Consider the following 27,911-nt stretch of genomic DNA (forward strand, 5'->3'; position numbering starts at 1 on the left):
CTGCCCCTCCCGTTGCGCTGAAGGGAATTCCGTTAAAGGAATCCTGGGGCTTGCCATGATTTCGTCCAATCCCTGTCATGGGACCAGGGCCGCCCAATCCCTGTCATAGGAATCCTTGTCATAGGACCGGGCCGGCAAGCTTTCGGGGAGCTGCTGGGGTGAGCGGCGTGGGTCCGACGCTTAGCTCAAATGATCCCCAAGTTAGACGTTCCCTTCTACTGGCTACCGATCGGACCTCGGGATGTCAGTTCTGTCCCAGGCAGGGGGACAGATAGTCATAACCAATGTCTAAACAACCACTCACTGATTTTGTATTTAATAAAGTTGTGGCCAAAATAGTGCCCAAAAAACCAAAACTAAATTACGTGTTATGTGTGAAGTTATTTGAGGGGTGGCCTGGGGACCTACACACGCAAAACAGGTTTCTGGGCTCAAAAACAGAGACTGTGCGTTCCCTAGTGACACATGCTTAGTTCTCTTACCACTGAGCCAGTAATGTTCTGAAATATCAGTCCGGATATAATGGTGGTCTTGTGACGAACCCAAAGAACGTGTTAAAGCAGTGTCTTTGCCAAGGAAATCGGAGGCCGTTCCAGAATACAGATATTCATCTACAAATGGAAAACAAACAGAAACACATTATTTAGGATTAAGGCATGCAGACAGTGGTTGCTCTTATTTTGTAGACAATCTCAAAAGAGGCATGCAGGCCTGTGATCTCAGAACCATTGCAAATGTTGTTGTTTCTTCTCCTCCCTGGAGCCAAAAACTTCACTTTCATTAAAAAAAAAACCCTGCCTAGATTGCTCAGTTACTCCAGCATTCCAGTGGGCAGCCAAATGCTCACAGTTGGAGAGTGGGGGGATAGCCTCCCATTGCAGGTCCCTTGAATCTGAAATTCAGAGGAGCAAGTGGCAGCTGCAACAAAATGTTGCAGTGTGCCATTCCATCAGCCATGCCCCTTCTCCATTCCAGTCTGCTTTGCGCCTCCACAGCCCCCCAAAACCCAGCCACACTCTGCACTCTGTGGCAGCTAAGCACACTCGGATCACACTATTGGGGTGTTTCGGGAGTTTCTCCCACTTATAGACTTTTTTAAAAAAAGATTTACATGCTTCTATGAATCTTAGGGCTCCACTTAACCTGTGGGTGCTTTGTTCACGTGTGTGGTGCTGTTTTGTTCCAGCCTTTCTCAACCTGTGAGTCCCCAGATGTTGTTGAACTACAACTCCCATCACCCCTAGCTAGCAAGGCCAGAGCTCAGGGATGATGGGAGTTGTAGTCCAACAACATCTTGTAAGCAGTTTAATTATTGCATCAAGTGACAGGAAGACAGACAGCCCTCCATTCAATAGCTGTGAGCTTGTTACATTATCCAAAACATGATTTTCATGCAGTATTCCTACCAAGCAAATCCCCTGTCTCTGCTTATTTTTCTATATCCATTTGACCCCATTGTTTTCAAATTATTCCAACACCGTTTGACATCTGTGGACACCTGAGCTTACCAACTTCCGTACGCACCATCTATAATGGCTGAAAGAACAACTTCAAAACACTTTTTAAAAAAATCTAGTGTGGAAATGTCCAAATCCTTGATTTAGAGCCAAACCAGATGTGACTGTAAACATGTGGCTGACATACAAAGCACTAGCTGTGCATTTTATCTTCCCACCCCCAAGCAACATGTAGCAAAACTTATCCGGTCCTGTACTCTTCTCTGCGACTGGCAGCCGATGATATGGAGAGGGGAGGAAGAATGCAGAATGCCAGAGAACAAGGCAAACTCTTCCAGATAGTATAGAAAGGAGAGGGGGGGGGGAGATCACCAGAGGCTGTTTTCAGCATCAGTCATGGTTTTAGTATTACATCTAATGGTGTCTATAGAAATTTGATAAAAGAAAGTATGCTTTATGTGTATACAGTCTGCTTATTATTATTATTGTTATGTACTGAGTTGAATAGGATCCAAACTGCAGCAGTCTGATTGGTCCTAGAATAATAGGATTCAGAATGCAGCAGTCTGATTGCTCCTAGAACAATGCAGCAGTATGATTGGTTGGCAGGAACCACCCAATCATGCTCCAGATAGAAGTGGATCCACAACCTGATTGGCTTACAGTAGAATTCCGGAATTAGCCAATCATGTGCAGCCCATTGTGTAAATAATGTATATAAAGCAGATACTTTGAGGGGACACTCATTCATTCCTCCTCACCACTATGAGCTGAATAAAGAGCATGAAATCACTTTGCGACTCTGAGTATATTTCAATTATTATTATAAACAAACAGAAGAGTGTGTTTTTTTATTTATTTATTAAATTTTGACATAAATATATTTCACAAACGTACAAAAGACAAAATGAAAAAGAAAAAACAGAAAAAGAGAAGAAGAAAAAAGAAAAGAAAAAGAAAAAGAGAAAAAAAGAGAAAAACACAAAATACATACAACTTTAAATAACATTGATCGACTTCCCTTTATCTCGATTTCGGAAAATATTGCCTTGTTTATCTATCTGCTGTGTCTATTCCTTAATAAAACTTTTTACGTAGTAAGCGTTATCTCATGCCTACTGTGATTTCTGTAAGTACATATGTGTTTCTGATCAAGTGTGTGTTTTGAGTGTGTTTTTTTAATTGCCCCATTTTCAGATGACACAAGTCCTTTGTGCAGTGATCACAACACATTCTGTAAGGTAGGTGTCGTAATGAAGAATGAATGGTGTAATTAATGTCTGCTAACTGACAGACATGCTCAGTGACTGATAAAAGGGTTAAAAGAAACAGCCCATCTTGCTTTAACCTCTGGTGACAAGGACGTTTCAGCACTTGGCTTGTTCTTTGATCTCCTGCATGCCTGTTAGCTCCTATGAAGAGCATGGAGATCGTGGATTGTTAGAAGACAGAGAACATGAAACAATGAAATAACAGTGGCATATGTAAGAAGTGATGTGCTTGCGTGCATCAGTTAAGTTGTTTGGGTGCACTTTGTCAAGCGGGTTTCCAAAAAAAAAGGAATAATGTTCATTTAAGTCATTTCCAGATTTATTTCCATTTTGCACCATTACAGTGTCTTTCCCTTTCAAATGTTGGCTCACACATCAGCTTTTCTCCGTGTGATTCTTCCAAAGGATTCCCAACTGCCATTGATGCCAAACTTCCCCTAAAAGGCATCTGAAGTGACTGCGGGAGTTTGGTCTCAGATAAAACAGCTGAGGGCACTCCAAGAGTCCAAAGAGATTCATTAAGAGAGAAAAGTCTCTCTCTCTCTCTCTCTCTCTTTCTCTCTCTCTCTCTCTCTGTGTGTGTGTGTGTGTGTGTGTGTGTGTGTGTGTGGAGCAGAAAGAAGACCCTCTCTAGCTTCAGATTTCACAGAGAAACATATACAAGCAACAACAGTTAGAAGCCATTTCTACAGTCCGGCTGTCACACCCACCTTGTTCATCAGAAAAAAAACCCCTGAAGGTACCATTAATAGTTGTATAGAAGATGGAATTTGGGGAGATACAGTTTGTCATAGAATCATAGACTTGTAGAGCTGGGACTCCAATCCCATGCAATGCTGGAATCTCAGCTAAAGCAGACATGACAGATGGCCATCCAACCTCTGCTTATAAACCGCCAAGGAAGGAGAGTCCACCACCTCCCAAGGGAGTCTGTTCCACTGTCAAACAGCTCTTACTGTCAGAAAGTTCTTCCTGATGTTTGCTGGAATCTCCTTTCTTGTAACTTGAAGCCATTGGTTTGAGTCCTACCCTCCAGAGCAACAAGCTTACTCCCTCTTCCACGTGACAGCCCTTGAGATATTCGAAGATGCCTATCATATCTCCTCTCAGTCTCCTCCAGGGCTGTCTTTAACAGATGCGGCGCTGGGGTGCAAAAATCCACCCAGCACCCCCAAATTACCATGGATATTGGGGGGGGGGGCAAGCTGCCCACTGCCAGCCATATAGTTGGCGGGGCGCAGCTTCCATCCTAAGCCTCTGCAGGGATCGCTCTCCTCCCATGGAGGCTTGGGAAGCAAGTTGCACGCCTGCCAGCCATATGGTTGATGGTGTGCAGCTGGTGGGCATGCAGGGAAAGGGGAGGCCACCAGCAAAGCCGCGCAGCTCCCCCACTCACTGGGGCGCCCCTAAGAGGCCGGCGCCCTGGCACAACGCACCACTAAGCCCTATGGGAAAGACGGCTCTGGTCTCCTCTCTTCCAGGCTACACACTCCCAATCATTCCTCATAAGGCTTGGTTTCCAGATCCTTGGTCATGTTGGCTGCCCTCCTTTGCACATGTTCCACCTTGTCAACATCCTTGTGGCACCCAGAACAGGTGTGGTCTGACCAAGGCAGAATATTACTTCCCTTGATTGGGACACAACATTTATGTTGATACAGCCACTGTTCCTTGGGGTTCCATCTTCTTCCACGAAGTCTCTCTCTCTCTATCCTTCAAATCTTCAGAAAGGGTAGGGATCCTTGCCCATGACAATCCACCCCTCTTCCCCTTTGCATCTGGCCCCTGCAAGCTGTGTCCATGCGTGTGCCTCGGAAGAGCTGGCATGATGAATGAAGACAGCAAACACAGGAACCAGCCCATTCATCCTGGGCCCTTCCTTCAAACAATGTATTTGCCAAGGAGCCTGTCTTGTTCTTGCCACTCCTGCGGTAAGCTTTCCCACATAGAAAGAGCTGGAGATTAAAGGCTGCCTTTGCTCTTTGGCACTGCCACATTGGAGTCTGCTTTAAGTTGCTCCAAGTCTAAGTGGTGGCAGAAAGTTGCTGTACCAATTCCATCTAAAGCTTGAGAGCTTGCCTTTCCAAATGTTTGTGGCGATGTGGAGAAAGCAGAGCAAACCACACCATGAGCCACTGCACAATAATAAAACAGTTGCCATGCAGAGAGCTTTTGATTTCAGCTGGCCTGGCCTAGGGTATGATGATTCTGTACCCAAATCCTGGCACAGAATGAGCACTGTCTTCCACCCTTTGCTGGTGGTACAGAAGCAGTGGATTTTCAATTGCTCCTGAGCGGAAGCTTGAACTGAAAACTGTCAGTTTCCCTGGCCAACCCCAAAGTGCTCAGATCACCTGCCAATCAAGGGAGATGGAGCAGATGTTACACTGCAATTCTCATCTGACCTGAAGGGGGCTAAAGCTTTACCATGGCTGTGGGCAGAAGGTGGGCAGAAGATCATACAGGATTTCTGGATCTCAATTATCCACTAACAAAAAAAGAACACAGTACCAGGAATTCCAATGAGGAAGAATGCTGTTGCCCTCAAGTTCTGCTTGCATCTTCCCATAGGCATCTGGTAGGATCCTATGCGAACTGGATGCTAGGGATATGGGCCTTTGACCTGATTCAACAGGGCTCTTATGTTCTCATGCCTATTTTTAATTGACTGATCAATAGACAAGTTGCATATCCCCTGCTCTAAAATGAAACTTTATGTTTAAGAGTGTTGGCGCAGCTTGTTCATTAAGACTGTTTATCATTATTGTAATTATTATTATCTCTTGGCTGCCTTTGGGGAAATGGTTCCTCTCTCAACAACAGCAGTGATTCTCACCTGTAAAATATCTGCATTAATGGTTGCCTTTGACCAGGTTGTTGTGCATTCCTCCTGCCTATTTTTCATGTTTTGTTTGAATCCCTTCCCTGCTGTAGCTCAGATGTAGATTTGTACTGATATAGGAAGGCGATCCCAGGGTATGGCTCATGGGGTGCCTGACATAGTTGGTTCAGTTCCCTAAACTGCCAGTTTCCATCTGGCTCCACCTCCCTTCACTTAAATCTTGTCTTGGTTGGTAGGTGTCCTTAAAAACCCACCTCCCTGGAGTCTCTGGCCACAGGGTTTGCAATTTGAGCCCTGGAGACTTGGACACATCCTAAAAGTGGACTCTGTTCGTAGAACAGATTCATTGTTAGATATATTATGCTTCCACCAACTCAGCTATTGATGCATCCTCTCCTTGTGACATTTCAAAGGTGCAGCAATGTTTCTTAGAACATTGCTTAATTCTATAATAAATCATTGCCTTTGTATCAAAGAAAAGGGAGACAAGGGGAATTTTCCAAGCTGTCTTTAAAGAATGCTTTAGGGTCATTTAAAAGAGGTAAAACATTCCAAGACAGACAAGTCCTATTGTTGCTGTTTTTTAATAATGGAAGTCTGGGACCTCAGAGGGTCAGGCAATAGGAATCATCAATCTTGTTATCCAAGAATAAAGGGTGAGCATTAGTCATATTCTTTTTATAAATACACTGTGACCAATCCTTCAAAGAAACTTCTCTTTTGGCACAAGTAAGAATGCCAGGGTGGATCTCTCTTATCTTCTGTAAGGCATACAACTTGATGGTCAATTATGAAAATGTGGAGGTGCCCAGAAACAATAACTGTGACAAAGATAGCCAAAGTACATGCAGAAACAGAGGAATTAGTCTTACAGTGCATGACAGCGAGTATCTGACTCTACTCAAAGCTACAATTCAAAGGCAGGAAGAAGACCGGGTGATATTGCACATTCATGCCGTGTCTTACAGTGCAAGCTTAATCACATCTACTCAGAAGTAGGCCCTATTCCTTTCAGTGACTTCATTACTTCCAGGTAAGTGGGGCTAGGCTAGCAACCATCTTTGTAAACAGGGTTGTGTTGAAATTTCTCAGAAAAAAATGATTTTCTGACTAAATCCTTCATTCCACAATATGAGCTAAAATGGGTTTCATTCTACATTGAGGGAGCCAAAACACCTCAGAGGAAGAAATATCAGACCCTGCAATCTATTTGACAAATTCCCACCCACCCTAATTGTGCCACCTACAAATAGAGTAGAGAATTTGGGGGAGTTGTTTTCACTCAGCCCTAGTAAGAAACAGGTCTTTCTGCAAGTGAATGTGTGTCCCTTAGGGCTTGTCCACACTTTACTTTTGCTCGCTTCCAGGCACAGGTCCATGCTTTGAAGCTCCGAGTAATTTTAATTTTCTTTCTTTCTTTTTTGCCTTGGAGCTTTTCCCATGAAAACCCTCTCTTTAAAGCTGGAGCACGACAAATGGCAATTCTGGTTTTTCTTGGATTGCTAGTTGTTCCAGTTCAGCTTTGAAGAGCAGGTTTTCATGGAGACTGCTCTGGAGGTGGAAAAGAGCACTCAAAAATGGAGCTTTACAGCATGGCCTGTACCTGGAAAGCGATGAGGAAAGGTCAGTGTGGAGAAGCCCAGAGAGAAATGCATACACAAATATGACATAAATGAAGGAGATTGAAAAACTGGCTATGTTGATTAGGACAGGCATGTACTTAAAATACATTCAAATACACAGGGTGGGAGGTGGTGCTGTGGTCTAAATGACTGAGCCTCTTGGGCTTGCTGATTAGAAGGTCGGTGGTTCAAATCCCCAAGACGGGGTGAGCTCATATTGCTCTGTCCCAGCTTCTGCCAACCTAGCAGTTCGAAAGTACACCAGTGCAAGTAGATAAACAGGTTCCACTGTGGTGGGAAGGTAAACAGCATTTCCATGCACTCTGGCTTCTGTCGCGGTGTCCTGTTGCACCAGAAGCACTTTAGTCATGCTGGCCACATGACCCAGAAAAACTGTCTAAAGACAAAAGCCAGCCCCCTCAGCCTGGAGCAAGATGAGCACCGCACCCCATTGACTGGACTTAACCATCCAGGGGTCCTTTACCTTTTACCTTTTTTTAAAAACTTCAAATAAATTGGATAAGTGTTCCATATGAAGCTGCATAGTATTGCTCTAGCTCAGAGTTGACTGGAAGCAGCTCATAATAACCATAGAAGAGTGTAGGATATCCAGGCTGATATAACTAACATGCTTAACTCTAATTAATTCATAAGGGGTTAAGACCATAGAGTAAGCTGTCCTGCCAGGCTAGGTCACCCCCCCTTACCTTGGGAGGAAGGGCTACCAAACTCTTGGTTCTCCCAGTCCACCATGTGAACCCTACCAGCAAGGAGGTCTAAACTGGAGTGCATGGCTTAAGTAAGCCATTTTTATATTTCTATACAAATAATTTAAAAACTCTCGTTACTTTGGAACATACGTTTTACTGCCCGTCTTTTCTGAATGCTGTGTGAAAAAGCACATGTATCTGAGCTTTGAAGAGTTTGTAAGAGGTTTTAACTTACCAAACATGTGGCCCTTTTCTATGCTAAGGGAAGCAGGAAGCAACTTATATTTCAAAGGTCTAACAGCCTATATTCCTACACTGTATTTTGCTGCATATTTTGTGATTTCAAATCTCTGCTAGGGCTCTCTCACCAAAGAGCAGTTGCCCCAAATCCAGATCTTCATCATCCAATGAATTATCCTTTTAATTTTACCTAGTATTTTTCACCAAAATACTAAAAACCAACAAAGAACTTGCTGGATCGTGCCAGTGGCTTATCTAGTCCATGACTCCCATCCCTCTTGCAGTTTCTAGCAACAGGTATTCAGAGGTATATTTCTTCATGTAGGTATTTTGGCATTTATTTACAGACAGCTTTCAAGTGTTTGTCTCATATGTGGCTTTCAAGTGCATGCATCGTAATCCTTACGACAACCTTGCAAAGGAAGGTTGCCATTATTAGCCTAATGCTGGAGACTGGAGAGGGGGAAAGTGGACTGAGCCTTAGTTTGCCATATAGCAGGTTCATTACAGGAAAGGGAACTTCCTGGTTCATAAGAGTCACTCAGCCAATATGCAACACCAGGTTTTAAACTGAATGTTCTTCTTATACTATGATGAGAGGGAAATCATTGCTTCTGCTAAACTCTTACCTGCCATGACAGATGCAAACGGCTGCTGAGGATCGAAAGGACATTTCAGTCTGCCAGACTCCAAGTTGTGAGCATCAAATCTGAATGCCACATCCTGCGTATAAAGGATATTTTCATTAGTCCAGGAGCGGTCTGATTTCTAACGTAAAAGCCCATATAGGAAAAGGCAGCAAACTGAATTATACGGCTCAGATTTTCTTTGCCGTTTTCTATAGCTGCCTAATATTGCTCTGTCATGTGCTGATTTATGTTCTTGTCTCTGAAAAGCAAAGCATTAAACTGGTGATGCCGTATATCTTACAAGTCAGCCTAGTTTGGGCAAGGGGAGAGCTGTGTCAAGCTGCATAGCAATGGGATGCTCAGCAATAGCTCTGCTCATTCACAGTAGAAGGTTTACACCCTACTCAATGGAGTTCAGCCCGGTCACAACATAAACGTGTATTGACATGTTTATCTTCCTAAAGGCAAAGGCAGGCATAGCATAAAGCGTGTTCTCCTTCATGGAGAGCACGTGTTGCGGTGGGGTCTGCTGAGCCACCCCTCTGTTACCAGGCAGGGTCTCTAAAGATGGCCTGGGGCAGTGATTGGTTCACTGGGTTGCTGGGGTAAAAGTTATGTTGCAATTTTGGTGGGAGGGGTAAAATGTTTAAATACTCTGCACGCAGCCTGGAGCTTTCTCTTTCCTGCGTGCAACGGGTCACCCGCCCACCGGCCCTTGAGTAAGGGGTTGTTGCATTGACCTTGCTATGCCTGTCATGGGGTGGTCTGCCATTGGGGCAGGGGCCTGGTAGGAATTTTGTCCATCTGGCTGATTGGCTGGGCCATTTGGTTTTTGCCTACTGTGTAGCAAATCGTCACAACTTGTAAGGTTCGCGGTTAGGCATTGGTTATAAATTGGTGGAGGAGGGGTTAGGATAGGCTGGGCCTGCCCCTCCATGGTTGCTGCGGAAAGGGAATTCCGTTAAAGGAATCCTGGGGCTTGCCATCTTTTCGTCCAATCCCTGGAATGGGACTAGGGCCGGCAAGCCTTCGTGGAGCAGGCGGGTGAGAGTTGAGGGTCTGTGTCTCAGCTCCATTTCTTCCCCGACTTGCTTTCCCCCGCACTGTCTTTCGGTGGTGCCCGGAAGTCAGTTCTGTCCCTAGGCGGGGGGACAGATAGTCTTAACCAATGCCTAAACAACCACTCACGGTTTTGTATTTAAATAAAGTTGTGGCCAAAATTATGCCAAAAACCTTAAACAAAAATTGAGTGTGCGTTGTGAGTTATTTGGGGGGTGGCTTGGGGACCTCGACACGCAACAGGGCAACTCATGCAAAAGTTTCCCCACAACTTTGCAGCTGAACTGACAGGCTGGTCTTGTGCTTTCCACCCCCTTCAACTCAACTGCATGACTACTTTACTACTCTTGCCTCCTGCAGTGAGGGAAAGTGAAGGAGCAATCCCACCAGCCACAGAACTGAAAGGACCACCCATCCCTCCATTTGCAGCAGGCTGGAGAATGGTGAGCCCAATCCTCTGACTTTGTGCTGGGATCCAAGTAAGTGAAGGAGGGAAGGACACCACCTCTTCCTGGGCCCATGCTAAAAAGCAGGACATTCTCTAGAGCTGTCTTTGGCTGGAGAAGGTGGTAGCTGCTGCAGGAGAAGGAAAGGCAGAATCTCTGAAGAATGGAGGTGTTGGTGCTTAGGGAGAAGACTGACACCTGAGCTCAGAGTTTGTTTGCAGGTATGCATATCTGTGAACTGTGGCTGCTCCTCTTCTTCATGACTCTCTGCACCTTAACAGTGCTAAGAGACTGCTTTGAAAGACCAGCATGCTACCCCTCCAGGATAATGAACTCTTCAGACCTTTTACATACAAGAAAGCCTGGTTTAAAATGTGTGAGGTTACCGGTGAATGATACATAACCTTGCAAGGCCAAAACCTGAAGGGTTTGGGGTGTCCTGGAGGGCAAGGCAGTTGGTGGCAATAGCAACATGGAACTGCCATGTTCCAAAGAAGTATAGCTGTTAAGATCAGCTGCAGGAAAGGAACAGCCAGGGATAGCTGCACTCTTCCTACCCACTTTGTAAGCTCCCCGGGGGCCTCTGGCTAAAACTCTAGTCTGATTCAGCTGGGTAGGTCTCACATCTGTAAGTTTTACGATAACCAAAGGCACGGCCATCTTGCTTCCATGAAATTAGACTTGGCATCGACTGCAATGGCAGAAGGCCTAGATTTTTTTAATCTCCTTGTGCTGAACTCTCTGACCCTTCTCGAGAGAGCCTTACATAGTTTAAAACCAGGTTGTAAGCCATCTGATCACCAGCCAGACATTTATCTTTCTACAGAATGGCCCAGGACGGCAGGTAGCTGGCAGGTCTCAAAGGGTGACCAGCAGGCATGAAAAGCTCATTAGAGGAAGGAAGAACATCTTGAGATTTTTGCTTCCACAACAGGAGATTAGAGTCTCCATTTGCAACAAATCGCAAGTGTGTTGCTTGATAATTACAAAGATTAGTATAATGGTCATCTGGCCCTTTGAAGCTACAGAATTAGATAGAAAGAACTTGGCACCACAGCACAGCTTGGCTTTTGTATAGAGGAAGCCTACACTCAGCTATGAGACTCTTGCAAGATAAATTCCTTCTCTCCCACTTTCCCCCCTTTTGTTTTTGTCTCGATGGGGTGCTGACTATGTGTCTCAGAGTCATTCCCACCATCAGAGGCAGCCTTCATTTATCTATCTATCTATTTATTTACACATTAAAAGCTTTCAGAATCTGCCCTTCAGCTAAAGGTCCCGAGGCGGAGGACCGTAAACATTCAAAATTAAGCATTAGCAACATGATGCGAAAGCAGAAACAAAATACGACACCGTTTCATTAAATGTGCAATCAATCTCAAAACAAAAACTGCACAGTGGTGGAGAACTCTCAGTCCCCAGCACACCTAATGGAGGCATGATACGCCTTGCCATTCCTTTACTTAATATTATTATTGCTCAATTTCTGTAGCATCCGTGTATAACGTACTTTGGAATGCTCATTCCATGTATCTGGGCCACATTCAACTAAAGAGTTGTGCCAGTGGGGGCTAATGCAATGAGCCCTGAAAGTGCAGCAAGACTCCCTCTCCCTAATGGAACGATCGACACAAGACTGACTTCCACTCTAAGGATGGAGAGAGGTCCAGAGAGAAACATGTTTTAGCAGGCTGGAGTTGCCAATATCCAAATCCAGCTCTCTAGCCTGCCCATTTAAATGGGCCTAGTGTGCTTCCTTTCTCTGGCTACCATTCCCTGCTGGGGAAGGTCACACAAGCCATCTGGGTTCAATGGGCCCGCTGCACCATTAATCACCTGGAAAAGCCAGCCTGTGCAGAATGATATTAATCACCTTGTTTGAGTGCAGAGGTTTGCAAACGTGCAATATGCACACATCAAAAATGTGAGAACATGAGTTCTTACACGACTGGCAGAAACTTAACATTGCCCCATTGTTTGTATAAAGGGCTGTCAGATCATTTTTTATATGGCCATAGACTGTATTTTCAAGGGAATGATGGATGCGAGGGAAAGTTAGAGCCATTCCTTGTCATGCACCATTTGGGAGTGGATTAAATTACCTCTTTGTGTGTTCCAAGCTCTATGTAGCCACAGACCGGGTGGAAAGCTCCCGTACCGCAGACATAAACATGGGTCCTGTTGTAAGGCTGTAGGACTCTGATAAAGTTGGCACATTCTGTCTATTGTGGAAAGAAGGGCAGAAATTATTCATCATCATTAGCTATGCAATATTCCATTCCATTGCCAGGCCAATATGCTGCATGATGCCAAGGAAGGTTTGAAACAACTTGGAGAAATGTCTGGCAGAAAGCCGGCAAACAGGGTTTATTGTTTTAAAACTAAACATTGCATAACACCCAACTTTCACACCAAACCATAGTTAAGGAAGCTGAACTGTGGCTTGGCGTCTGAATTGACAAACCATGATTTGTGATTGGGGAGTATACCAGAATCACAAATCATCGTCTGAAGTGGGTTTGCAAACCGTAGTTTGAGCTAAATATAGTCTAGTGGGACATCCAAACCAATAAATTACTGCATTACTTGATGGAAGCAATGGATCTGCAGAGATGGAGCGGGAAGAGAAAGCCAATGAACAGCTCAGAACAATTGTTTGAGCGCTGCACATCTAAAAGCTCAAACCATGGAACCACGGATTGGGTTCTAAATTTTTAGTGCCCGTGCTGGCTCCAGGTTTCAGGGGAAATAGATGCTGCCTTGTTCCAAGTCAGACCATTAGCTCAGCATTGTCTATGCCAGGCATAGGCAAACTCGGCCCTCCAGATGTTTTGGGACTACAATTCCCATCATCCCTGACCACCAGTCCTGTTAGCTAGGGATGATGGGAGTTGTAGTCCCAAAACAGCTGGAGGGCCGAGTTTGCCTATACTGACAGCATTTCAGACAAAGGATATGCTCAGCCCTACCTAGAGATAATGGGGATGGAGGTTGAGACCTCTTCCTTTGGGCAAGTGTGGTTTATATATAACCTAGTCCAGGCACAGGCAAACTCTGGCCCTCCAAATGTTTGGGACTACAATTCCCATCATCCCTAGCTAACAGGACTAGTGGTCAGGGATGATGGGAATTGTGGTCCCAAACATCTGGAGGGCTGGAGTTTCCCTATACCTGACCTAGTCCATCTCCTTTGATCTCAGGGCAGGGGACATAATTCCCATAAAGCATACTTAATGATCTATAATGTCATCATTATATACAAGAAATGACTTCAGTGGGTCCCGCTCCCTGAGTGGGTCCATCTCCTCCTCGCTGAGGTCTCCATTTATGGGTCCTCTCTCTCTCTCTTCCCAGTCCTCACAACCACCCAGAAGCAAGTGGAAACTGCTGCTCTGGTGCCTCGCTCTTGCCACAGTTTGCAACCTTAGAGAAGACAAGTAAGCAGACAGAGATGTCAAGGAGGCTCTGGGGATCAACGGTGTGGTCCCCAAAGGATGTGGTCCTCAGCAGTTGCCCAACAAAGCCTCCCATTCCCCAATGGTTCGGTATGACGTCCAAACTAAGTTACTGGGGAAGAGAATAGTCTGGTTTGAACAGGTGGGGAGAAATGGAGAAATTAAGAACAGTTGTGCCCAGAGGATTGTGGGGCTTTAGCTTAGCACGGTATGTGTTTGGCATTCAGGAGATCCATTGTTCAATTCTCATCTTCTTTAATGAAGCAACTCAGCCAAGAGCAGGTTTATGTGCCTGCGACTTCTGACTGTTAGAGACCACAGCACTGGGCTAGAGGGACCAATGGTCTTCTTTTGCCTAAGCCAGCAGCATGGGTTGGTTAAAACATAATAATATTCTGCCATCAACTAATTACTGTAATATTAATGCACTAGTCTGCTTCTGTTAATATGCTGTGCTCAAGCTGAGCTCTGCACGTTCCTAGCACAAATGGCTTTTTCAACAGGCATAAATGAAAATGGAGTAAATCCACATAATTTACAACTCTCACTGACTTCAAAGGGCTTATGCTGAATGATGGAAACCTACAAGCTCTGTTCTGTAATGAATACTCCCCCTTCAATAGGGAGCATTGCCACAGTTCTGCTTCAGTCAACGTTGTCCTTGAAGTGCCTTTATTATGTCTTGTTGTGATGAATCAGAGCATCTATTATGAAATATGCATGCAAAAAAGAGAATGGAAGGAAACCCTGCCTTACCAAGGCTTGACTCTTGTGCATCAATCACTCTATATCAGTTGGCCTCACTTTCTTAACATCCCATCACGCTTGAACATGACTAAGGAACTAGAGTTGAGCAGAGGTTTGGGGTCCCGTCCCCCCTGCCTTTATAAAAAAATAATAATTGAAGGAGGTAGTGAGGTAAAAGGGAGGATGGGAAAAAAAAGAAACCATTTTGGAGTGAGGTATATATTTCTATATAGATCCCAGAGGGTGATAAAAACTTGGTGACCTTTTACTTGATTCCTTTTTTAGAATTATCATCTATGCCAGGCATAGGCAAACTCCAGCCCTCCAGATGTTTGGGACTACAGTTCCCATCATCCCTGACCACTAGTCCTGTTAGCTAGGGATGATGGGAATTGTAGTCCTAAACATATGGAGGGCCGGAGTTTGCCTATGCCTTATCTTTGCTACCTCCAAGGTAACTGGGGATAAGACTGCAGCAGAAACCAACAAACAGATTTTAAACAGTGCCCACACAACTGAAGGCAGTTTCCATCTGCGTGTACTGTACTTACCAGTGCATCTTTCCCAGCTAGTTTGCATAAATCCACCTTGTCCTTTGTTGCTGGCCAATATATCTGCAATCAATTTAGAACAGGTGTTTTAGTATCGGAAGATTTCACAATTTATATAGGTAAGGGTTTTGGTGTTGCTGTTGTTTTGCATATCTGCATTCCTGTTCTTCCTTCAAGGAACTCAAAGAAAGGTTGGGGCAAAAAAATCATTTCCAGACCTCCCTCCTTGCAGGCACAGAACTCCATGTAGAAAGGCATTCACATTAAGCTGAGCAGATACTCTTTCCCCCACTTTGCAAGTGGCCTTGTAACTCATGCACAGCAGCACGCAGGATGTGACCCATTCTTCTCAGGGTCGTGTCCCACAAGGTGCTCACAAATGCAGCTGAATTCAGGACCCTCTTTTTATTTGCCTATCAGAATTTATCATGCTTCAAGCAGTACATGTTTCAGGAACCCACAGCGAACATGAACGGGGTCCTTCATTTTTATCCTCACAATCCCCACGCCACCCCCAACACGGGTGAAACAAAATCTCTTGTTTGAGGCAGCACAGTGAGTCTGTTCTTGAAATCTAATTCCAGTAATTTTCCATAAGCCATATTTCAGGAAAATACAGATTACACTGACCTCCTCTCTCTAGCTCACTACTGGGGTGATGTTAATGCTTCAAAAGCTCTTATTAAGAAATTTCTTTACAATGCTCAGATCAGAAACGGGCCTTTCCAAATGTCAAAACATCCAAGATCATTCTTTAGCTTGATTCTATAAAAGGATTTAACAGCAGTGCAGTGATAACTGATTATTCAGTAGGATAATGTCCATTGGTATTAGCTAATGTCCAGTATCATGGGAATCATCCATTAGTATTCTCCCTGGATGACCACTTGGAAGAACATCTAAACTGACTAATTAGAAACCACAGAGCCTAGGACTTGCCGATCAGAAGGTCGGCGGTTCCAAACCCCGGCGATGGGGTGAGCTCCCGTCGCCCAGTCCCTGCTCCTGCCAACCTAGCAGTTCGAAAGCACATCAAAGTGCAAGTAGATAAATAGGTACTGCTCCGGTGGGAAGGTAAATGGCGTTTCCGTGCGCTGCTCTGGTTCGCCAGAAGCGGCTTAGTCATGCTGGCCACATGACCCGGAAGCAGTACGCCGGCTCCCTCGGCCAATAAAGCGAGATAAGCACAGCAACCCCAGAGTTGGCCACGACTGGACCTAATGGTCAGGGGTCCCTTTACCTTTAATCTATGCCAAATAAACTATTAATCTACATTTTTTACAGCAATCTCTCATATTGGAGTCTTTTAACTGCTTCAAACCATCAACTGAAACTAGAAGCACATTAACAGTGTAATCAGAAATGGGATTCAGAGAAGAAGAAAGGCATCAAATCTACAACCACATATATTTGAAAGAGGTCTCCGTGTGTGTTCGGAGTGGGGAAATCTCAGCTTCTTATTGTTCTGTCTTCAGGGTGCTGTTGTAAAGTGGCCAAGAATCAGGCCTCTTAGGAGAGCTGCAGGGTTTGGATGCCAAAGATCCTAAACTGCTCCCACCCTGCCCCCAAATGCCCCATTTCAGGATTTTCTGCTTGCTACCAGTGATGGAAAAACCAGCAGCAGTAGCTTTCTGTCTGCCTTGGGCAAAGCTGGACAGAACCTCCATAACTGTTGGTGCTTTTTTCTGCCAGCAGAGATCACTGGACAGACAAGTACCGTATATGCAATGCCAATCTCCTCCACCCATCACCATTGGGGTTTAAGATTGCACTATATTTTATAAGGCCAAAACCTGCAGACACTTAGACACAAATCCAATTAAAGTCAAAGGGACCTATAGCTGAGTAGAGATTTATAGGTTTCCAGTGTTAATTAGTGAGATTTGATTATTCTTTTAAATTCTGTGTAGGGAGCCAGGGAAAGCACCTCTCAAGCATTTGACACCGTAACATTGTTTTGTACTTTTCTAAACTACTAGGTGGGACGTGGGTGGCGCTGTGGTGTGAACCACAGAGCCTTGGGTTTGCTGATCAAAAGGTTGGCAGTTCGAATCCCCATGACGGAGTGAGCTCCCGTTGTTTAGTCCCAACTCCTGACAACCTAGCAGTTCGAAAGCATGTCAAAGTGCAAGTAGATAAATAGGTACCACTCTGGAGGCAAGGTAAACGGCGTTTCCGTGCGCTGCTCTGGTTCGCCAGAAGCGGCTTAGTCTTGCTGGCCACATGACCCAGAAAAACTGTCTGCGGACAAACGCCGGCTCCCTCAGCCAGTAAAGCAACCCCAGAGTTGTCCGCGACTGGACCTAACGGTCAGGGGTCCCTTCACCTTTACCTTTTTAAACTACTGGGACTTTATATAATCCCTAGTAAATTGTTTGCATGAAGAAAATTTTAGAGATTGTTCTGAAAAACACTTCCTTGCCAGCAGCACAGCTCCGAAGAAGTTACACAATATTCTTGCTTAAAGCACAATTTCCTGTCCCCAAACAAATGTTTCCGACCCACAATGCTCCAAAGAGCAATAGTTTGTGATGTATCCTCTCTCTGTTTGTGTCAGGTGGGAGGCCAAAGCAGCTGATGCACAAGAGAGTTCTGTGGAAATGTCTCCTCCATTTATCTCTGTGGCCAGATGTGGCTGAGGCTCCCGGAACACACAGAGCCTGAGCATTGGCAGCTGGTCAAAAGTTTGTTGCTCCTTGATAGCACACTCATTACAGCAGACGTCATGGGCGGATCCTGCAAACAGTTCCACAGCAATAATCAGAACGCCTCCTATCCTTGCTTAGCCTCCTGAGCAGTGCGGTGTCTCATGCAACTATCTCAAGATAAATATTTCAAATGCTTTTAGATTATTATTATTATTTTCACATGATACTTAGGAAATATCCTAACCATGCTCCACCATGTAATTGTGTAATGTCATTAACTTTGGGGAGCAATTTTGTGGGTAAGCTAGAAGCTACACAGCCCACGATACGGATAGGGGGAAACCACCTCAGGCACGGACCATATTTGTCCTTTTTAAATTGCTCTTAAAAGCACAGCATTTCAATATTGTACAATAAATGATGTTGGTTTAGACACCAGGTTGGTCAACACTTTTCCGGGCAAACCCTCTAACTGCCTCTATACGCATGCCTCTTTCCAATAGAAACAGAAGACTCTGTATAATTCAGATTTATTTGCAGGGACTTAAACAATAAAAACACGCTTATTTGTTCAGCAGACCTAATTCCCACTTCGGATCACGGGATCCATCTTAAATATCATATGGCAGCGTTTCCAAGTCATTTAACACTCGTATCATTTGCAGGAAGGCATTTAATATTCCAATTTACTGCTTTGGTCCCCAGAGGCTACCTGTAACGGAACGTATTTTGTCAGATGACTCTGAATTCCGAGGCACACAAAGGACACGCTTGAAGCCCACACAGCTCCCCGTGTGTGCGGAGGAAGGCCTGGAGCAAGGCCGGGTGGCACCCAGCCAAGGCAAACCGCGGTCAGTCTAAACACAGCGCAGCACAAACACCACATTCTGACACTTATTTGCTACTGGGGAGTACCTTTCAAGCGCTGAAGTCTTTCAAGTGAGTTTGATATACACCAAGCCCAGCAGGAATGGTACATGTATCGTGACCAGGGGTGCAACTACAAAGAGCAATTAAAGAGGAAGGCGGACAGGCAGAGATTCCTTTGAGACCGTCGTTCCAAAAGCCAGACCTATAAATCTGCCCTGGGGGACTTAAATAGGTAGGGTGGCTGCCAAAAGACCGGGGCACCCACAGATCCCACGGGGATCGCTAGGGAGGCAAAGGAGCTCAGAATAGCAGTTTACCTTTTATAGTAATTAAAATATGCTGCTCCGTAGCGATGGCCCATAATGATAAGCCTGGGGGAGAAGCTTATCAGAAACAGGCAGACTCTTCTGCAAAACCGTAAACAGAACCTGCAATTTATCCCTGCGCGTCACTAACCACAGCCCAAGGAGGACCAGAGGCTGCCAAAGCTGATCGGAGGATATGCTCCTATGTTTGTTTACTCACTCGAAAAAGCGGCAAGCGTTTGTGCAGAAGGAGAAGCCGCAGGAATGAAATTAGTGTTCCTCTTTGGCAGCTTTGACATGAAATGCGGAGCATCGTTCTTACAGCATTTACAGTGTTCCAAATGTTTTGCTATAGGGGCTGTGGTTCAAATCTCACCTCTGCCATGAATTAGAGGTTCACTAAGTGCTGGGCTGCTTCTGAAAACACCGGCCGCGCACCTTCTTTTGTTATCCAAAATATCATGCCATGACATCAATTCCCAGCCCTGCAAACACTGCAGCTGGTGAAGTGATTTAGGACTGAGGAACAATGAGCAGGATGGCCCCCTGTCCCATGTACTGCTATAGGGCAAGAGAGACCCTTGGATCATAGCTGTCAACCGTCCCTTATTTGGCGGGAAACTCCCTTATCCCAGCGCCGTGTCCCGCTGCTGTCCCTTACTGATGATGTCCCTTAAATTTCCCAGGTTCCATACTCGCCCGGCTCAGGAGGGAAGCAGCGGCTCGGGGTCCTCTGCTGCGGGCGAGAGAGTGCGCACGAGCTGCCGTGTCTCCATCTCTCCCTTTCCCCTTCAGGGGCACGTCGTGAGGAGAAGGGTGGCGGCAGGTGGACAGGCAGCCCCTCTCTTGTGAGACTTCCGCCACGCTGCCAGGGGAAGCTGGAGGTGGCAGCGGTGGCTGAGGAGGCAGCCTGAGGGAGGAGGAAGAGGAGGGGATGGGGAGGGACACAGAAGGGCGGCGCTTCAGCGGTGCCGCAAATGCCTCATGCTGGGCTCGCAGGAGGCATGGGCGAGAGTCTCCCTCCCTCCCCCCTCTCTCTCGGGTGGGGAAGGGCCGATGGAACTCCTCACACCAGGACGACGGCAGCCCCAACGTGTTGCTTAGCATCCCCTCCAACCAGTGCAGCATCTTAATGTAGTGATTTTCCCCTCTGCATCCCTTTCATAACTCTATTTTTATAAATCATTTGTCCATCCATAGTTTACATTTTTACTACAAGTTTTCTGTCAATCCTACCAACGTATGTAACTCTTTACAATAGCTTTTCAACTAAATTATAAACTTTCCCCATTCTTTCTTAAAGAGGTCCTCTTCCTGGTTTCTAATTCTGCCTGTAAGCTTTGCCATCTCCACATCGTTCATCAGTTTTGTCTGCCCCTCTTCTTTGGTGGGAGTTGTAGACCCTTAGGCTCATCTAGTCCAACCTCCTGCAAAACACAGTCAGTGGTAGCCAAAGCAGCCTGGCTCCATCAGTGCCGGATGTCTGTATAAGCTAAGCAAAATCCCTTATTTTGGCTTCTGGTCCCTTATTTTCAAATCTGTAAATTGACAGCTATGCCTCGGATATTGTAGGATTCCACCTCCCATCATCCCTGGCAAGATCTGGAGAGCCACAAAGGATGGGATAAGCTTCAGAACTGCTGCTTTGGACCAGTAGCCGTGATGGGTGGACCCACACCATACCCACATGTAGAGCACATGGCGTTACCCAAAGAATCCTGGGAATTGTAGTTTGCTAAGGGTGCTGGGGATTGTGGCCTTGCTACACTTCCCAGGATGCTTTCAGGGAAATCATATGCTTTGAATATGTAATGAAAATGTGGTATGGATATGCCCAATAACTGCTACGTTATTTAGTTCCAGCCTTAACCAGAGATGCTGACTTCTCTGTCTCTGCTGAGCCACAATATAGAGAAAATAATGCAGATTTACCTTACAGGATCATTGTGAAAATATGGAGGAAGTTTGCACTCTCACTTCACTCACTCTAAAAGTGCAATGCTAAGCAAGAGCAAAGAGGCACATAAGCAAACTGCATTGGCTTGGATGGTCAACAGCTTAAACCATGGGAAAACTAGGCTGCCTGTAGATTAATTTATTGGAAGTCCAGCCTTAGTGGGTGATTTAAATCCTCTTTCCCACCTCCCATCAAATAACTTAACATCCATTGTCTGGGATAGCCATCAATACATGAACCAATATGCTTTTGAATTACTATGCTTGTGGAAAAAGTAGAAATCGATGACAGAGGGACAAAAAAAATACTTGAATTACATCAAAATATAATTATAGTCTCAGTTATTGCAATGTAATATATTCAAATCAAAAGTTTTCTCACGCAAGCATCTGGTTCCCATATTGCATGGTTTCAGGCTGTTGACAGCTAAGTAAGGAGATTGCCATCACCACAGATACCCATGAGTTCAGTTTTCTGTTAGGCATTGTTGAGAAACTTGTGTCTCATCAGAGCGTTACGGCTTTTGTACGTACGGAACATTATTCAAGCTTCTAAGATTAAGGCTGCAATGATATGCACGGGAGAAAATCCTACTGCTCTCAGTGGGACTTACCTCTGAGTTGACATGCATACGATTGTGCTGCAAGGCTGTGATCCTCTACACACTTAAGCCCCATTAAATGGAATGGGATGTATCTCTGAGTCAACCTGCACAGGCCGGGGGGGGGGGTTGGCAATCACTTGGGGCTGAGCTCCTCGGGGTTTAGAACAGGACCTGATGCTTCTATTATGACAAATGGTATTCAGTGGACACCTAATGGTGGAGGGGAAAATCTACATTAACATTAGAGCCAGAGATGAAAAGCATCCACTGTTCACTTATGAAAGGGAAGGGATCACCTTGAAAGGGACCAAAAAAGTAATTAATCCTCAAAGTATGGCTCTCAATAAGATCTATTTGCCTTCTGTGACTTCATCAATTGCTGATTGGCTAGGATACTCTATGTGGTCAATCTAAGAAGCGTTGCCTTCACTCTAAATGCCTTCAGTGATGTCTGCATGTAGATAAATATGAATGTTCCTTACGTGATTAATCGTGTCCTCCTCACAGAGGGCACATGTTGCGGTGAGATCAACGTGTTGCGGGGTCGTTTGGATAGCCACAATGCCCAACTGGTGTTCCCTTGTTGCGGGGTTCAATTTGGCCAATGGGAAAGAAGGCAAACAGTTTGAAGGACCTATTTATACCCATGCATGTGTCGTAGAGCTTCCTCTTTTCGCTCGTGCATCAGAACACCCACCCACCTCCCCCTATATTTAGGGTTTTTTCAGCAATTGACCTTGCTATGCCGTCATGCGTTGTCTGTCGTTGGGACAGGGGCACCGTAGGAATGTCCCCACTTGGCTGATTGGCTGTTGCCATTTGGGTTTCGCCTGCAAATCATCACAACTTGTAAGATTGCGGATAGGAACTGGTTCAAGGTGGATAGGGATGTGGAGCTCTGCCGATCCCTATGTGAAGGGTATTCCATTAAAGGAATCCAAGGACTCAGCTTGGTTTGGTCAACCCCCGAAAAGGGGTTGTGCCCATGCTTGAGTCCAGGGGAGCATCTGGGGAGTGGACATAGTCTGTTCCCAGGCTTTCTACCTTCCTCAGGTGTTCACCCTTGGCTGACCTATGATGGAGCTCTGGGTCAGTGCTGCCTGCAAGGGTGCAGGGAGCTAGTCGAACCAGAGCCTATGCAACCACTCACTTATCTGTAATCAAAAAAGCTGTGGCCTAAATTCTGCCAAAAACCAAAGCTAAATTTTGAGTTGAATGTGTCTTTATTGGGGAGGTATCGGGATCTGAACATGCAACTGATTTGATCACTCTATGAAGGAGAGGGAAAACTCTAATCGATTAGGAGTATTACACTGGGGGTATTTGCAAATTCTGTGTGTGTGCCTGTGTGCTTTATTAATTTTATCACAAAGTGAAAAAAAACATAGATTATATCACAAAATGTGTATTTAAATAGTATTTCAGCTCAATGCACACATTTCTAACTATATCTTATTTGAAAATGTGTGTTGTGGAAGACTGCATGCAAAATACAACATCTGCACATGTATTCATCTTGCAAGACAACACTTCATGTTTGCTAATTTTTTAAAATTTCTCAATAAAGTTTTGTTTTTTTAAAAAAAAGTACCTTGTAAATGTAAAATTACCTTTCACTTTGTTTTTTTTAAATGAGAACTGTGTGAAATCTAAAGGATAATTATGTTCCAATCTACTCATGAATCTGGGAGGTGAGACTGAGGCCGCCCTGCCTTGGAACTCACAGAAATATTATTCCACAAACACCCTTATACAGTAAGGTACTTGTGCAAACCAGGGCTTTCAATTTGGGCCAAAGGGAAGCAATGGTGCTAAGAGTATCTTTTAAATATATTCCAGCTTCTGCTATATGAAAGGTTATGCTTCAGGAGCCTTAGTTTTGATTATTGACTGTGGGAGGTTCACCATTAAAAACTTTGAGAAGACTGAGCTCTGGGAATAGACGATGTGGGAAACACTCCCAGGGTGTGAGCATGAATGCACACATGTTGGCAATGTTTCTAAATTGTTTCTGTAAAACTCTGAGAGCCTACTGTAGAGGGTCAAACTTTTTGGCTGAAAAAACCTGCACACAGGTCAACAGGTATAATTGAGATGAGAACTTGGGCTCAGTGAAGACTGCCTTTGCTTGGACGTGGTTGTCATAACATAAGATGGAAGAAGAGATGTTGCCATTTGCTTACATTCCAGCTAGATGGGGGGCAGAAGTCCAATCGATATTTGTCATGTTATATTACTGTACAAGAGGCCATGCGTGCTGACAAATCCAGTTTATTAAAAGCAAACCACGTTAACAGTGGGAGGGGAAGCTATTAAATCCTTGTGATGGTGCATGACAAACAATGTTTGCTCTTTGTCCAACAAAAGCAGGAACAGAGTGGCTAAAAATGAATTTATCAGCTGAAACAAACACACATATATCCTCTTATAAACTGACCTTCTTTACATTTTTGTTTAAATCAACCAGGCTGAGCAGAAAAATGTGGTCCTTAGCGCCGAGAAGCAGCCGGCCCCTTTCCTCGTCCAGCAGCACAGTTCGGAAGTCCAGCCCCTCCGCCGAGCCCAGGAATGGAACACAGCTGTTAGAAAGCAGCAAGTCTGTGAGAGAACGAAGAAAACCTTTATCACCAAAAATGTATACACACGGCTCATTGGTGTCTTCTGTAAATATATGCACCCAACACGCTCTTCACTGGTTAAAATAACAGGAGCTTGCAACATTTCTTGCTATAGGACAGTGGGGTGGAGGGTAGCACACCAGAGCTGTGTGTGTCTCTTCCTCCATCTGGGGCTCCTGAACTAAGTTCAAGGTGATGAACAGCTTGGAACCAGTGGGCTTGTGGAATTATCCTACCCCAATGTGACCCCACTTGACTGCTCTGATGGGTGCAATTGGCACTGGTATATCTGCCACATGATATTCGTTCCACATCTGTAAGAAATTAATATCAATATATCAATATATCATCAATATATCAATATTGAAATGAAGCAGGGAATTTTGTTCTGCTCTTTCTGGTTCCCTCCCGCTAAGAATATTTTTGTTTAAAAAAGCCTATCCAGACACGTAGAAATTACATGCTTTTAGAATTTGTTTTTTTAGCTTGCAGTTGATATGAATTGGTTTTTGAATGCTTCTCAAATACCTGCTTTAACAATATTTTATTGATAATTTTAATGTTTTATATTATTGCAAACCCCTTTTAGGTTTTATTACCATATATATATATATATATATATATATGTATGTTAAATAAAAGAAAGTAAATGAATAATGTAGATTAGAATGTAGACTGTGGATTTGAGCAACCTGAGATGGAACTCAGTGCTGCAACTACCCAGCCACCTGCATAGTTTTGGGTTAATTTCCTTTCCTGAATGTTACATTGCTTGCATGAGCCATCAAATGTCCATGTGTTTAGCAAACGATGCAGCTGTTTGATTCATGAGGACAACAACTTGTAAAAACATATTGAGTAATGGTCATGTTTCGGTGATCTAGGCACCCGAACACCATGTACACATGTAAATGTTTTATACCTTTCCAATACAGAGATTTCCCTGACCTTGTTCCTTATCCCAGCATTGTGTTAATCAACACAAGAAGTAAGGGGTTTTTTTATGTGGTAGCACCCTAGAGGGTTGTGAGAGGCCAATGAGAACTCTTTTATTCCAGTGGGCATTGAATTTCTGTCGTTCTACTTGAGATTTTTCTGGGAGCAACCTTGTTAGTTCCTTGTTTTGAGAGTTACTTGTTTTTTCTCTTTGCAACTGTAGCTTATCTATTATTGTTAGTGACTGTAATGGGTTTTTATGAATGTTTGCAGCCACATCCTAAATTCATGGCAGAGTGACAGGCTGTTATTTACTTTTTACAGGGTCAAACACGATCCAAACATTAACTCTTGTGCTCTGCAATAAATCATTTGATTAATCTGTTAATGAGAATTATTTTTTAAATGGACATTTACCATTTATATTTTTGAATCTATAACTGTGTATGATAATGCTGATATTGTTTGGAATGTTCTATGTGTGACTTTATATATGAGATGTCAAAAGTAAACAAAAGTAAACATCTCCTTTAAATGAAGTTGTGCTTATTGTAAGCCAGCTTGAACAGTCCCTAGAGTCATGCTTCTGGGACGTGTTTTTGTTTTAATAAGCAAATATACAAGCAAATTCATAAATAAGACCAACTGGGAACAAAAGGCAAAGGCTTTGGACAAAATGTACGTGTGTGTTAGTGTCCTCACAAGTCTTTCTCAGCCAATTTTGCCCACAACAGCGGAGAACCCCAGTACAACTGAGGACCTGTAAGAACCTGTCATAATCCAGTGCAGTCAAAGGGCCTCCTCTCATGTGTAACAAAATAAAAAAATTCCTTCCAGTAGCACCTTAGAGACCAACTAAGTTTGTTATTGGTATGAGCTTTCCTGTGCATGCATACTTCTTTTCTCATGTATAGTTTGCCTGTCCTCTCTACAAATCATTCTGTCTCTGTCTCAAACTCTGCCCTGGTCCCCCTACTTTGCCCCCAGAGCAAAGACAGACACAGTGCTGGTGGAAGTTCCAGAGCTGACATTGGAGTGCACACTTTGCTGCCAGAAATCTCCATTGCTAACAGTGCCCCAGCAGAAGACCAGAAGCTGGCACTGAGGATACAAATCTCTCAAGTCTCTGGTTTCCTGCTGGGCATACCTGTGAACTTTCAGATTTGAAAATAAGGAATCAGCAGCCTCACCTGTCCCGGAGACAGTCTATGGGATATCTAACAATCCGGGATAGCAGCAGGAAGCAGCAGGAAACAAGGGAATTTCCCAGAAAAAAAGGGAAGGTTGACAGCTATGCTGCTGGGCTAACAGTTTCCTACAGAGCTCCACTGAGTCAGCTCCAACACTAGGGCCATCTATTATTATTATTATTTCAAGAACAAATAACAATACTGTTTACAAGGAAATAAAAGCCGGCAACAAATTAAAAAGAATAAATCCAATTATAAAAAACAGACTTACGTGTAATACACAGCAATACAGGGTGAAACAACTACATTAAAACATCCATATTTTAAATATATAGTAAACAAGCCCATTGGAACACCATAATAACTGAGAAAGAGTGGGAAACTCAAGTCAAGACATCGGAGAAATGTTTGTCTAAGCTGTGTTACTTCCAAGAGCTGGTTGAATGCTAATAGTGATGGCACTTTTCATATTTGAGCAGGAGGATCATCTCCCCCATGAGTGCCCCCCATGGAAAAGCTTGCTTCCATTTTACTACAAGTTGATAATCATCAGGCCAGGACAAAGTCAAACAAGACACAAGATCTACCCACCCGGGAAGAATGGCAGATGAAGGTGATGGACTACATGGAACTGGCGGAAATGACTGGCAGAATCCGAGACCAGGGAGAAGAGTCGGTGGAAGAAGATTGGAAGAAATTTAAAGATTATCTACAGAAATATTGTAAAATTAAGGAATGTTAGAAAGATGTTGGAATGAAGTTACATGGCTTTAGCAGAAATGTTATAAAGATTTAAGTATGATAGACTGTAATTGGATTAAAGGAAAAATAATGTTAGAATTGGTTAAGTTAAATGATAGGACAGAAGTTTGAGGAAGATGGAAAGGATTTGCTGAAACAATTAATTGAAGTGGAATACAGAAGGAGGGAGGCGTGAGGAGGTCGCTGAAACAAGTAAAAGAAAGGTAATAACATTGAAAGTATAGGTTGTGTTTTCTTTTTCTTTTTTTTTCTTTTTTTAATTGTTTTTGTTTTATGTTTATGTAATATTTTTGTTTTTGTATTGTATTGTATGATTTTGTCATGTTTAACTTTTTTTCTTTTTCCTTTCTGTAACTTTTAAAACTTTAATAAATATTACTAAAAAAAAAAAAGTTAGCTAACGTTCAGTTTTCAGCCCTAAAGTGGTTGAGACCAATGGCAGTAATTTACGGAGCTGGCCAGTTTGAAGGCCAGCTCAGAGTCCTGACATTTAAAACAAATCTGGTTTTTTGTATGTGTTTTGTTTTGTTTTGTTTTAAGCAATGCGAAACTAATGTCGAGTTGGCAGACAGTGCAGTAGAGAGGGGAGGGACATGGTTAACAGTGCTAGGATTTCAATGCTGTTATCAGGTATAATTTGCAGCGGTTTGGTTTGCGCACAGGAAAAGATTAATGAACCTCTACAGGGTAGTGTATTTCAACAAACCCATTGCTGTTTTAGCCTCCAGTCGTTCTCCTGGGCACAGACGCTGATTCATATCAAATCATGTCAGGCTCTGTGATGTAGACAAATGAGGATGGGAAAGAAACCAACTCATTTTCACTTGCAAACTAAAACGTAATGGTTGAATCTTGGCATGGGGTGGATCGTCTGTGGGTCCAGCTTTCATACTTCTCGAAATGACCCAAAGCCTACTATTTCCTTCTCATCAACAATATTTGGAATGAATGAGCAGTAGACACATTATTGGAATACAGCTATTTCAGGCTTA

At 44.0% G+C, this 27,911-nt stretch overlaps 1 protein-coding gene across 1 annotated transcript in view; it reads right to left on the reverse strand.

The window, feature by feature from the left end:
- Positions 1-27,911, reverse strand: part of SEMA3D (semaphorin 3D) — a 174,560-nt gene that overhangs the window by 83,131 nt on the left and 63,518 nt on the right. Inside the window, exons 3-7 of the mRNA XM_081860956.1 lie at positions 23,851-24,011; positions 15,030-15,092; positions 12,379-12,498; positions 8,772-8,865; positions 483-611 (exon numbers count right to left, since the gene is read on the reverse strand). Coding sequence (XP_081717082.1) covers positions 483-611; positions 8,772-8,865; positions 12,379-12,498; positions 15,030-15,092; positions 23,851-24,011 — 567 coding nt within the window. The remainder of the gene's footprint in view (positions 1-482; positions 612-8,771; positions 8,866-12,378; positions 12,499-15,029; positions 15,093-23,850; positions 24,012-27,911) is intronic.

Source organism: Podarcis erhardii (assembly GCF_964252035.2).
Source record: "Podarcis erhardii genome assembly, chromosome: 5".
NCBI lineage: Eukaryota > Metazoa > Chordata > Lepidosauria > Squamata > Lacertidae > Podarcis > Podarcis erhardii.